The following is a 13757-nucleotide window of genomic DNA, read 5'->3' as shown; positions in this document are numbered from 1 at the left end:
TTAAAAAGTAGCATTGGGCACTTTACATATATTAACTGTGGCAGGCGTATAGTAAGCATTCAACATACTACTTTATTAGTACTCACTTTCCTCAGGTGGAAAGCTACTGGAATGGCCAAAAGAGACAACAAAAGACCAGGGAGCAAACATATTATAATTTTAATTACACGTTGGGATACAGTGCATCAGATGAGGCAAATACAATATTATACTAGTTGTTTAAAAATCTGAACCTTAAAGGTTTTACATTCTAGTACTTAAATAAAACAAACATGAAATAATTGTTTCTATAAGAAAACTACACTTCAAGTTGTTTTAGAAACAGTTCTGTGCTAGAAACATACAAAGGGAAATACTCTGTTGTGCTTCTTTAAAATCCAATGGAGATTCCTTGGGGTGCTGCAGGCACACAGCTGGGGGGAGGACGTGGCCTGACCAGGGGACAGATCCCAATCTGTGCCAGGGTGGCTGACCACCAAGCAATGGTCCCTATCGCTTCTCTGGTTCTGTCAAAGCATCATCCAGCCCACCCTATGTTTAGTAGTCCTGTTGTTGCTGGGGAATTACACAGTATTTCTAAGGAAAATGTTCCCAGTTTTAAAAATTATATGAAGGAAAAATATTGTAGTTTGTGTTATTTTCTTTTTGGTATTGACTTTGAGAGAGGGTTCCACAATATAGTCCAGCTGGTCCAGAACTCAATATACAGTTAAAGCTGGCCCTGAACTCATGGCAGTCCTACCTCAGGCATGGCAGTTTATCCATTTACAAATAAGGTGTTTTTTATATGAGGAGAATAAATCAAAACTAATATGACAAACTATAGTTTAGAAACAAATCCCCTAGATGATAAAAATGGAGACTTGATCTTAGCTTATCAAACATTGAATAAATGTCTCTAGTTACCTTATGGTTGGATAGTTTTCTGTAAGAATCAGAATGTTCCAAGTTGAAAAATCATCTACTTTCTATGTATTCAGCTGTAGAAAACCCTTTACGAATATGTTTTGAAAACTGAGGTCAACATGTAGAACTGCATGGCATCCAGTGAGTTGACGCTAAGCAGAGGAAGATGTGATGCATCTCTGCTCAGGGGCCGACTCTGTCAGCTTCGAACGCATCTCCAACTCTGAAGGACCTAGTGACATGCAAAACTAGGCATGTCAGTGGGGGTGGGGATGCTGGCACTGCACACAGAGGAGCTGATGGGAAATTCATTCCTAGAAGGACTGCTGGAGTAGCAGAGCTCATTTGTTAACTGCGGAGTGAGGCCTGGATAGCCAAGGGTGGCTCCGAGAAAGGAAAAGCAAGGAAGGAAGAGCATGCTATGCTTTCCAAACCAAAGCTGCAACACATTGGTTGCTTTAAAGAATGGACAGGCAGCTATTAGGTAAACTGAGAAGGGACTGTGATAAATGAAGACATGGTGTCCTGGTATATAGCAGGGAAAGCAGACTTGCTCTGACACGGCTGCTGGACACTTTAACAGGTGGTAGGATGCAGGGTTCAATGGCCAGAACAATTCCCAAAACTTGATCTTTTAGAGAGCCGTCAGTTTACCTGCAACAACCTGAGGACTGAGCATTCATAATTCTCTGTTACCTCTATCAGTGAATAAATGGGTTGTGCCGCCTCAAAAGGCAAGTCCCAGAGTTAGAACAATACTACATTGCCACTGAGATGACATATCTGAAATCTTAATTCAAATGTACCACACAAAAGTCAGCATAAACTCTGTTGGGCAAGAATTTCTCATACAGCACAGTTCAGCAGATGACTCCTGAGACAACTATTCTAAACATAAAAAAAGGACATAGGAAAATAAAGGCATGTTTCTCTTTAAAAAATACCTTGTATGTACACAACAGTACATATTGTACCAATTGTACAGGAGGACTTCTTGCATGAAGATAACTGTAGAACAAGTGGCAGTGGTCCATTTGCCACACTAGCATTTCATTTAGAACCAGTTTTCAAATTGTGCTGAAAGGCTGAGAGAAGCCACATGGCTTGTGATGTGTTCTATACGTGAACAGGTTGTTCCTAACGAAGGACTTAACTTGGAAAGAAGTAGTAGGAGATTCTCTTAAGCTGAAATACCACACTGTATTCAATCTAGTTTTTCCCAAGCTACCTGTACAAGACAAGGTAGCTCACAGGGTGGGTGTCACATCTTATGCCCCTGTGAGACTGCCCTCAAAAAAGTCACAGGCTGTTCACATAAAAGAACTTATTAATAGGAGCTGTCACCTAGCCACACAAATGGTCTCTGGACCTAATCCTAAGATGACAAGCTAGAACCATAAAATCATTGGCCAGGTCCCTGAGCTGCTGGAAGACAGTAGAGCAGAAGGATGGTTGGCCCAGGACACTGGCCTTGTTCATCAGACTGAGGTGTGGACAGGAGTGACCGAGTGGGTAGGCGAGGAGCCTCTCTCAGAAGCTGAGATGGCTCGTGTGGCCACCTCCCGCTGCAGATCTTCCACACGCTTCTGCAGCTCAGCCTTGACAGCCAGCAGCTCCTTGAGATTCTGGTGAATTGGCATCTGGCAGTGAACAGAGATAAGGCTGTTAGCATAATGCTGCTGGAGCATGGTTTGTTCCAAATACAGCATTTCAGTATCTAGGCTCATAGCCTAATGGTTCTTTACCACCCAGACATCTATGTGCCCAGACTCCTGACCACTGACCAATGTTTCACCAAGTGTAAGTGACTGTCTTCTAAGGTCAGGGTTTCTATTTCTGTGATATTACACCAGAACCCAAAACAACTTGAGGAGGAAAGGGTTTGTTTCAGCTTACAGCTCTCAGGCCACACTCACCAAGGGAAGCCAGGGCAGGAGCTCAAAGCAGGAACCTGGAAGTAGGAGCTGAAGAAGAGGCCATATAGGGGCGCTGCTTGCTGGCTTGTTTCTCATGGCTTGCCCATCCTGCTTTCTTATAGAACCCAGGGTCATCAGGCTAGGGGTGGCATTGCCCTCCCACATCAATCACCAATCAAGAAAATATACCACAGGCCAGTTTTATGGAGTCATTTTCTCAGTTGAGTGTCCTTCTTCCCAGATAACATTAGCCTGTGTCACACTGACATAAAACTAACCAGCACAGTGATTCTGTCTCCACAAATTAGGAGCTTTTGATGGTTACCCAGGCTGTCCTGCAGCCCCTGGGACCAAGCGAGGCATGAAAAGGCACTGGGGTAGGCAGGCCATCCTCAATCTCCATTCTCTTTACTCTCAGGAAGGAGCAAACAGGTTCAGGTGTAGCCACAAGTCAACAAGGCAGCCTTTGGAAGAGTCGGAAGTGCAAGCAGCTTCTTCGCAGCTGCCGGACTAAGCAGAGTTCGTCAGCCCCCAGCTCCTTTAGCCCTGTATTCGTGTATTTTATAAACACTTCCAGGAAGTCAGCACTCTCTTCAGCACAGACCTCCGTGTTTCATCACCTGGAACAGGAGCTGGCGGAAAGCCCCTGGAGGGCATTGCCAGCACGCAGGTGCGCCAGGAGCCCAGTCGTTTGTTTCCCAACTAGTGCATTTTCATTGCTTCACCCTGATTATCGCTTAGACCCCCCGATGATGGTGGGGGGCAGAACAAAGCGATGAGAAGGTCCTCATGTTTATGCTCATCACACCCAGCTTTCTAAGCTAACAGACACCCTCAGTACCTACTAGGAGCCCAGACTGGAGACCCAGCTTTTCCCTTATAGACAAAAGTGACCATATAGATTTCTTAGACGGGGGTGATGTTGAGCGGCAAAGGTCACCAGCTGCGGACAAAGGAGGCATGGGCAGGGTCTGGAGAGCCCTGTTTCCTTTCCAGTTCATTGTACACACAGCAGCTACTGGATTTGGTCCTAAGCCTCAGGGAGACAATATGGCTCACCACATACCACTCCTCAGTGTCTACTTCCTCAGGACTAAGAGTAAGACCCTGAGCTTGGCCTCTAAGGCCAGCCTACTTCTCTGGCCCATCTCTCACCAGGTCCTGCTTCTACACCCTCAAATACTTGAAACTATCATTCTGAGTGTTATTGGCAATCATCCTTCTTAGTGGGATGGGAGAGACCCAGCAAGACTGACAGGATGAGAACGAGCAAAGACAGCCAGGTGTCTCAAACAACAGAAATGTTAAAAAAAAAAAAAACCAAACCAAAACTCCATTTTGGCAGGCTCCAGAAAGAGAAAGTCAGAAACACCATTATTACATAGCAAAGGCTGGCTCTAGAGGCCATTGTGCTCTGGTGGAATGCTCCATTCCTCTCAAGATGTCTGTCTTATTTACCACAGGCATGGGATCATTTAGCCCAGTCACAGGTGGTAATAATACTTTGCAATCAAGTCTTCATCAGTAACCCACATGGGATCTTGGGAGCAAAACATGCAGGGTCTGAGACCCATGGTTGCTCAGTGAACTGCTATCTCCTTATATTTTCATGTAGCTTTTGGTATGTTTTCTCACATTTCAATTTCATTTTTAGGTATGCAGAGGCATGCCTGAAGGAATAGAAAACCCTGAGGCTTAGCTACAATGTGGTTATATTAGAGAAAATGCCCAGGAAAAGGCCAGTCATGCCTATCTCTTGGGCATGTGTAAGATTCAAGCCAAGAGGGCGCTAAGAGGATACCCACTGCCATACACCATATTCATCCTTTGCTGGATGCTGATACGGAGGCCCTCAGCGGCCAATTTTACTACTTCTTTGTCTCAGAAACCTGATGTCTTGTGTCCTTACTTTCTTCTGCACACTTTTCTCTACTTCAGCTGGCTCAGTGTGCCACCATTTTCTAGCCACACCATCTACCTGTATATTTCCCAGCCCCAGTCTTCAGTGCATCACCCTTTCCTCTATCTGAATGCTGGCAGTGGAGAAGCAATATTTTCTGAACACAACCTGACCTTGCCACACAAATGTCACCTACCCCTCTAGAATTGCTGTCACCAAAGTTCTGCGTGGCCTCCCAAAACACTGTATGCTCAGCATACTTAGGAGGTATTTGGTATGCGTTTGCTACATTTAGGGGAAACTATGACTCGTAGATAGCCTTCTCAGTTCTCCCTTTTGCACAGCACTGTGTAGGGAAAAGAGAGTGCTGCCTTCCCACGCCTGCCACTTGGCCAGTATGACAGCACGGTACTATGAACTACTTGGTACAGATCATGCTTACATGCCCCTATGAAGGCTCAGGACCTTGTTCTAGATCTGGCAGCAAATCACTGATAACGATGGAGTTTGATCCTGGAAGGGGCATGTGCATGCCAACATGTACCAGGCAGCAAGGTGCTGGATGAGTTCTGGTTTCTTTCTGTCATTTTCTTTCACTCTTTGTGTGGGACTTTCATGAGTATTAAGTGAAGTTATATGCTCAGTGAAACACAGAGGTGCAAGATAGCAGCAATGCTATGGCTCCTCATTGCCCTCAACATGCTGAACCCTGATTTGCTTACCTTTATAGGAAACTGTCTGCAGTTTGCATTTAGAGACAGACTCTCTTGCAGGCTATAAGTTTTACGAATGACTTGGTCCCTGGCAGCCCTCCACTGCAGGAGTGTGCGATGAAGACGTGTTGCTAAGCACTAGCAGAAGGAATCTACATAGCTATGAGGATGCTTTCTACCTAGCTTCACCACCCTTCAAGTTTGCAACCTGATAAGTACAGAGTATGGGTATGGGCAGATGGCAACTCCTGCAGTCCCTGAGAAGCCACTCAGTTCCCAGAGTGCACTGACTTGGTATTCCCCTAATGCTAAAGACATTCCACCCACTCTATATGCCTCGTCATGAGTCATCAAGACAACTCTTTAATAGCCTTTTCTAAGTAATATAAAGTGGCCAGTTTGCAACATGGTATAATAGCCCAACTTTTCTGCTACTCAGTCAGGTGCCTAAGCATGACAAAAATGTACAACAGGAGGAAGCTGCTGCAAGTGGAATACACGCTTTGTTTCCTAAGCCACATGAGAAATCTGGGCAAGGGAAACATGGTAAGTAAGGGAGAACTATGAGGGATATGGAAGGGGGAAAGGGTGAATAGGTAAATGGGCAACGGCAGCTTATTATAATCAAATAATATTATGTGTTATATATGGAAATGTCATAATGAAACCCCTGCATGTGCCATTGTACAACACACACTAATAAAATAGTAATATATTTTTGATAAATCTGATTCTACTTACTGAAAAAGAAGTGCTCATCGGACCCTGAAATAGCCCAGTACAAAAATACTGATAAGGTCAGAAAGGCAAGTATTTCTGGATTGCAGTGAAGGACAGACATGCCCCTTGCACTTCCATCTCTGTGGGGCTCTGCTGAGCCACTAGCACTGAAAGAGAAGGGGCAGTAGAGGTATAGACCATGGGGAGCATAGGGCCTGGACCTAGGGCCTGGCCTTGCAAGGAGGGCAAGTGCTGGGCTCAGTCTGATCACATAGTTTCAGAGAATATTCCCGAGGTCCAAGGGTGGCAGGGCTAACTCAGAATGTAGAGGAAGAAAGCTCTAGCCATGTGGAACATTTGGAATTTAACAGGAAAGCATCAGAAAATGAGGCAAGTGACCTCAGCCTGGGCTGCAATGTCACACAAAAGAAGATCAGGGGAGGAGATATGTACGTGTAGCTGAAGGGCACAGCTGAGTGCAAAAGTGAGCACGCTGTCTAGGTGAGGGAGGGTAAGCAAAGCGATGGTAGCACCTGGAGTTCCATTCTGGGCAAAGGAAACAGAAAGGAGTAGTTTCAACTTTCCCCTAGCTAGCGGGGCTTAAGGAAGAAATAGAGAGTGTACAGACTTCAGGTGAGGGACAGATGAGGAGCAGGATGAGTTTCTGGTCCTTGGAGGATGAAATTAGTGATGTTAAAGCAGAACCTAACAACATATTCCTGTTAGCTGTCCTTTAAACCACCAGAGCATTAAACTCAAGAAACAACAAAAATCGCAGCAGAAGGCTGCCTCTGTATGACATCTTTCTAGACCTAGACCCTGCCAGGCCTGGCTACCTATGTGGTACAGCGGCATTTCACTCGTACTTTAGTAAATAAAGCTTGCCTGAGGATCAGAGAGTAAAACAGCCCCACTGGTCAAGACCAGGCAAGTGGTGACACACACCTTTAATCCCAGTAGTCACACTAGTTTGCCATAGAAACCGGGCAGTAGTGGTGCACACCCTTAATCCCAGCCCTAGAGAGCAATATAAGATGGGAGGGGGCAGCTCTCAGTCACAGTCTCATTGTGAGATTCCTGGAGGCAGGATCGCCATTTCGGACTGAAGTAGAGGTAAGAGCCAGTGGCTGGCTGCTTTGCTTTTCAGATCTTCAGGTTGAACCCCAATAGCTATCTCTGAGCTTTTATTAACCGCGCTTCAGTGTGGAAAATACTAAGGGTGGAGAGCAAGGCTGGGTCAAAGCTCTGGTATATCTGATCAGGGAGCACTCCAGGAGCATCAAGAGCTCAGCCACTGAACAGAACAAGTGGAAGGGAGGCTTGCTTGACTGGCCTCTGTTGTGCACTGTACCTTTTATAAAATGTCAAAACCTGTTTCTTTACTGTGAAATTATGTAGCAGGGTAGGGAAACTTTACTGTAGCTGCTCGACAACTCATCACAATCCTCTTCTTATTACATTAGAAGTGAACCTCGGTGCATTTTCCCAAGCCTCCACTGCCTCCATAAGTACACTTGCAGGGGGAGGTGCCACCCACAATACCTCCCAGAAATTTATAAGATTCAGAAGCAAACACAGCAAGAGATGATACATTCATCTTTTCATACTTTTATCAGAAGACATACATGTAAGAGTTGGAACTCTAACTCAGCAAGTGGTTCAGGGTTGGTATGTGGGTGGAACCTTCTGAAATGGGAACACAAAAGATAGAGCCTTGACTTCTAAGAACAATAGCCCTTCAATATGTCAGTATCTACTATACACACATTTTTATAATACCAACTTCATTTGAAAAGAAAGACTTATTCTTTTAAAAAGAAGAATACAGGGGGCTGGAGAGATGGCTCAGTGGTTAAGAGCATTGCCTGCTCTTCCAAAGGTCCTGAGTTCAATTCCCAGCAACCACATGGTGGCTCACAACCATCTGGAATGAGGTCTGGTGCCCTCTTCTGGCCTGCAGGCATACATGCAGACAGAATACTGTATACATAATAAATAAATAAATATTAAAAAAAAATAAATAAAAAGAAGAATACAAAATTACCTGTGGTCTCATCCGTGGATTCCATCGTACATAATAATTTACCCACAATTCCAAGTGACTCATACTAGCAACAGGATATAACACATGGTTCTCATAATTCACAAAGAAGGGATTTGAAAATTCATCTAGCTGGCTATTAATATAAGACCATAAAGATATAGTCTTTGTATATATATCCTGAAAAAGAAAAAAAGCACTACATTGAAATAAGTTCTCCACAGCCTCAAGGATTAGTATTTCAGAAAGGCAAGAATTTGGATAATGAAGTGAATTCAAACACAGAAAAATCTATGCACATTTACTAAGGCCCACCCCTCTGGCTATGCATAGCCTCATGCTACATGTGTGCTGTTCCAGGAAAACATAGTGTTCAAGTTAGGCAATCTCTGGCAATTGTATCTGTAATGAGGTAGAATAAGAACTTTCTAGCATCTACAGGATAAGCAGGCTCATTAATAACAAATGCATACTGAAGTCTGGATTGATGTTTGTTTCTGTGACTCTTCCTAATCATAAATGTGGGTTAAATTTGCATTTAGGATCCCCTGCAATGGCATGGCTATCTGCACAAAAACACCACTGTGGCAGGCTAGAAAAGTTTATATTTCCATCACATTATATCTCCCTCTCAATTTTATAGTATACACTTTAGAAATAGTGTAACAATTAGATTTGTTCATCTGAATAAAACACCCTAATACCCAAATATGTGGTTATAGTGGCACAGATAACCATTAAACAATGGGACTTGGACATGAACACTTATAGCAACATTATTTAAAAGAGCCACAAAAGAAAAAAATGAAATATCTATTAACTGATAAATGGACACCCAAAATGTGCTCTGTTCACATAAAGAAATATTGCTTAACATAAAAAGGAATATGCTCTCATATGGATGAACCTTGAAATTGTTCCACTAGGTTAAGTAGGTCACTCACAAATATGTGCCTACTGTATGAGTCCATTTATAGGAAATTTCCTGAGAAACCGCCACACTAATTTCCAAAGTGGTTGCACAAGTTTGCATTCCAACCAGCAATGGATGAGTGTTCCCGTTACTCCACATCTTCTCCAGAAAAGGCTATCATTGATGTTTTTGATTCTAGCCATTCTGACAGGTGTAAGATGGTATCTCAAAGTTGTTTTGATTTGCATTTCCCTGGTCGCTAAGGAGGTTGAGCATGACCTTAAGTGTCTTTTGGCCATTTGAACTTCTTCTGTTGAGAATTCTCTGTTCAGGTCACTGCCCCATTTTTTTAATTGGGTTAATTAGCATTTTAAAGTCTAGTTTCTTGAGTTCTTTATATATTTTTGAAATCAGACCTTTAAGAGACAGGCAAGTTTCTAGATGTTGGGGATATGAGGATAACTGCTAATAGATATGGAATTTTCCAAGAGGGTTGCCAAAATATTTATGACATTAAGTATCAGCTTGTACTGAACTGTATACTTCTGATGAGTAAATTTTGTATTATGTAATCTACGTTGAGCTTTTTTTTTTTAACACGAAGAATAAATCTTGTACTCTATTTTACAAGAATTGGTAAAGACACAGTTCATAGATTTCATCCTGCTGTTATGGGTTTCCTCTGTTTTGCTTTATGCATGTTTATTGACATTCACTTTACATGCCATTATATTTACTATCTAATGCCCCCTTTTTTAAAATTAAGAAGTTAGCAGAAGGGCTAGAGAGACAGCTTGGCTCTTAAAGACACTCGCCACTCTTAGAGAGGACCTGGGTTTGGTTCCATGCACCCACATGGTGGTTCATGCTGCCAAGAACTCCAGCTCTCTTTTGGCTCCCTAGTGTGTGTGTGTGTGTGTGTGTGTGTGTGTGTGTGTGTGTGTGTGTGTGTATTAAAAACAAATTAAAATCTTTTTAAAAAAAGTTAACAGGGTTCCATCAAACTGAACTGTGGAAGTATGGATTTTGTCCTACACTTTAGAGAGCTGTAGGCTTGTTGGGTTTCTGTTTCTAGAAGTTTTTAGGGTATCTCTTCTACAACTCCGTACCATTTACAAGCAGCAGTAAGACCAGGAGCAAAATCCTTATTCCATTCAGGCCCCCTTCTGGTAGACCTTACTAGGAAAGGTGCCTGAACAATAGGGGAAGCAAATACACTCACCTCTTTGATGCGCTGTTGTTCACAGTTGCACAAAAAGGTTCCAAAAAGACAGCTATAGAGGTGATCCAAAATTGTAATCAAGAATAATTCATTAAATTCAAATGCTGAAGGAAACTTAAATAAAGAGAAAAAATAAAGTTTAGTCTTAAAGTCTAATTTCTAAAACAAGTCATATTACTTATTTGTGACAGAAAGAAATGGACTACAATATGCAATATTGTCAGATTAAAAATCAACAGTACATGTAAAATTTAACTAATTGAGAATTTTAAGGTTAAGGAACAACTATAACCAACACAATTTGTTATGTTTTTCAATACCCAAAAAACCAGGTAGCTTCCAGTTTCTTACAGGGTAGAACAAAGCTCAGAGTTACCCTTCTGTCAGAAAGAACTAGAAAGCTCGATTAAACACAACATGAAACAAATGTCTTTAGATACTGGCAGTAGGCAACATTGGAACTGTGGCCCTTGAGAAAAGACAAGTCAGTGAGGAAAGCACTATTATTGGATCTGCTTCCTATCTGGAGGCACACTGCAAGTCACAGAGTGGGGAGGAGCTCTCCAGATTCAATGCTTATCAAAAGTTATTCAAGAGGAATTGAATATGTAACTAGGTCTATATGTATTAGAGACTACTCATACTTAAGAATGCTCCCACAAATACAACCCCAAGAACTCATACTTCTAAATCATCACCAATGTGTAAACAAACTGAATCTAGTAGTATATAAAAAGGGCAGTATTACATGATAACATCTGGTTTATCCTAGGAATGCAAGGCTGGTTTAACAGAAAAAAAAATCACTGTTACAAAAAAACATCAATTACTACAATTAATCATATTACCAGATTGAAGAAGAAAAACCACATGGTTTCACCTCAATTGTTTTAAGCAATGCATAATGTGGTTATTAAGAATTTCAGTGGGATTGTTAGCACTGCCAACAGGTGCCAGCCATTTAACAGCCATGAGACATCTGGAAATAATAATGATCTCAGCAGCAGGCTTGTACTGAGTGCCTACCATGTGCCAGAGTTCTAATTTAAAGCAGTGAAACATACTCTGTTGAATGAAACAAAGGAAGCTGGAACAAAAGCAAATAAACAGAAGTCATATTAACATCAAGTCAATTTATACTAAAGACCTATTCTTGGGCAGAGTGCAGGTATTTCAGTTATGAAACACCTGTCTAAAATGTGCAAGACTCCAGACTCAATCCCTAGCACTTCAAAAACAATTTCTATTATGCACTCAGAGTGATGCATACTAATATGTCTAATCTTGACATCTCTTGAGTGACAACCAGGATCACTGACACACAGGTTTCCTAACTGTTGTTAGGTTAGTAGTATGTAGCCTGAGACAACTGGAACACTGAATATTTATACCTATTCTAGAAGTCTATATTCTGGATTTGGAAGCTTGGGTGGTGTGTTCTAGTGGCAGTATCTACAAGCTTTAGTATGACCAACTATGTGCCGGGTGAGGGAAGACAATGTAGACAAGGGTAAATTCAAGCCTGACAGCACTCATGAAAAGCAGAAACCCATATACACCTACTGGGTGGCTGGGTCAAGATGGCAATTGCTCAAAGAGCAGTGTTGCAGTAAATAATTCAGAATATAGTACAGTAGGGACAGTGGTAGTGCCAGGGAATTGCAAACAGAATATTAAAATTTCTACAAGCTGTAGTTTGTTTTCTTGTCATCATCCAGAGACTATATTAAAAATTTATCTACAATGTAGTCTCAAAAAATCCATCATAATGTACACTGAAATTCTATACTTTTTGAGGAACAAAAGAATCAAGGGTTATCCCAAAGGGCAAATGTTCCTTTAAACTACAGATGCTATAGAAAGTTTCTGAGATGCTATAGAATCCCCCAAGCATTTCTCTAGTTCCTTTTGTAATAGTCTACATACAAAACAGCTCCTTGTATTTTGCGAATTTTTTTCTGACTTTATACTGATTGAACTCAATTTGCAGTAGGCAAATGAAAAATAAGCAAATCTTATTACATGGCTACATATTTTACTAGCTTGTTTATGTAAAAATTATTTATTGACTTATAGCTAAAGACTTACCACTTATCTCTTCTCCTCAGGTACTAATATTACTTTAAGAAAAATTATACACACATTTAATAAACAGAATCAAGAGAGTTTTGGGAGGCCCCTATTGCATCTAAACCCCCTATATACTTTCTTAAAAACCAATAAAGCAGCACAAAAGAACAGCTTAGAGGTAAAAATAAGCACCAATCAGTATGAGGAATAGATCAGTTTGGAAGGACAGACAAAAATGTGCATACCAATGTGCATGCTCAGAAGTATTTGGGGAAAATGAGCTAGTTCAGATCAACATTATCACATTTTTTTGCATTTAACTTTTAAGGTATTTTTTTCTAAAACATGTTTCATGCTTTCTTTTCTTGAATGTAAGAACCATCAAGTTTTGTCACTAGTACCACAAACAGAAGGACTTCCAGCCAGACTCTAGTCCTTCTCGGCCTCTTTTCTGTTACCTTTCACTTGGGCATGATCCCCTCAGACCTACTATTGACATGAAACTCAGTTAACACAAGAACCCTGTCAGCTTGCGGATGCTAAGTCTAAAGGTAAGAGAGCCTGCTCCAAGTGATGGCCTGTAAAATCTATTCCAAATCCTCTCCCCTTGTTTCTCATTTTGAGAGGGAGGTCTGTATCTTAGACTCTTGCCACAGTCTGTGAACTCATAGCATCAAAAAGGCAGCTCTGCAAACTTCAGCATACATACACGAATGCACACTCTGGCATTTTAATTAGAACCCCAGGGGATTCATGTGCTGGTTCAAGTTCCAGTTGGTCTGGTAGAGCACTGTGCCCTCAAACATCAGAAGAGCCTGAGGGGCTTGGGAGCCCAGAGTGTTGGCTCTAGCTTTTGAACATCAGCAGGTATGTAGTGAGTCTAGAGCTGGTATGGCCACTAAGATCCCAGGGGATGCTGCTGGGAAACAGTCCACATTGGGATGGGGAGGGCAGCAGAGGCGATGTACTTGTTCCTAACATTTTCTCATCCCAACACACTTCTACCAGTAATAGCAGGCCACAGTGAGCAAACAAGGATGGTAATTCATAGCTTTCCATGGTGAGAAGGAGATAAATGTCCTCTGAAAAGGCTTTCAGGAGCATCAAACATGCACCTCAAGGCATTGGGACCTGAAGATGGCCAGGGGTTTCCCACAGATGCACAGGAAGGACAGCATCCAGGCCCTGGTTCTGTCTCCAACGTACATCCACTCAAGCCAGACTGAGTAGTACACACTGGGAAAAACTGCTCTGCTTTTTCTCTCCTTCTTTCTGGGTCCAAATTCATGTCTCTGGCACAGTCTCCTATCCCAAGGCTAATACTCCAAACTCAGACTTGGATGTTAGAGATCAGGG

General features: G+C 42.1%; 1 protein-coding gene across 6 annotated transcripts in view; it reads right to left on the bottom strand.

Moving 5' to 3' along the window:
- Positions 1-134: 134 nt before the first annotated feature.
- The window catches only part of Mtmr1 (myotubularin related protein 1), a 70229-nt gene continuing 56606 nt past the window's right edge, over positions 135-13757 (bottom strand). For all 6 annotated transcript variants that reach the window (XM_075958726.1, XM_075958722.1, XM_075958720.1 and 3 more), the window contains 3 exons: positions 10332-10445; positions 8200-8376; positions 135-2546 (listed from right to left, as the gene is read on the bottom strand). In XM_075958726.1, the coding sequence (XP_075814841.1) occupies positions 2385-2546; positions 8200-8376; positions 10332-10445 (453 nt within the window). In that variant the 3' untranslated portion in view covers positions 135-2384. The remainder of the gene's footprint in view (positions 2547-8199; positions 8377-10331; positions 10446-13757) is intronic.

Source organism: Microtus pennsylvanicus, chromosome X (genome assembly GCF_037038515.1).
Source record: "Microtus pennsylvanicus isolate mMicPen1 chromosome X, mMicPen1.hap1, whole genome shotgun sequence".
Classification (NCBI taxonomy): Eukaryota; Metazoa; Chordata; class Mammalia; order Rodentia; family Cricetidae; genus Microtus; species Microtus pennsylvanicus.
This window is presented reverse-complemented; position numbering and strand designations above follow the sequence as displayed.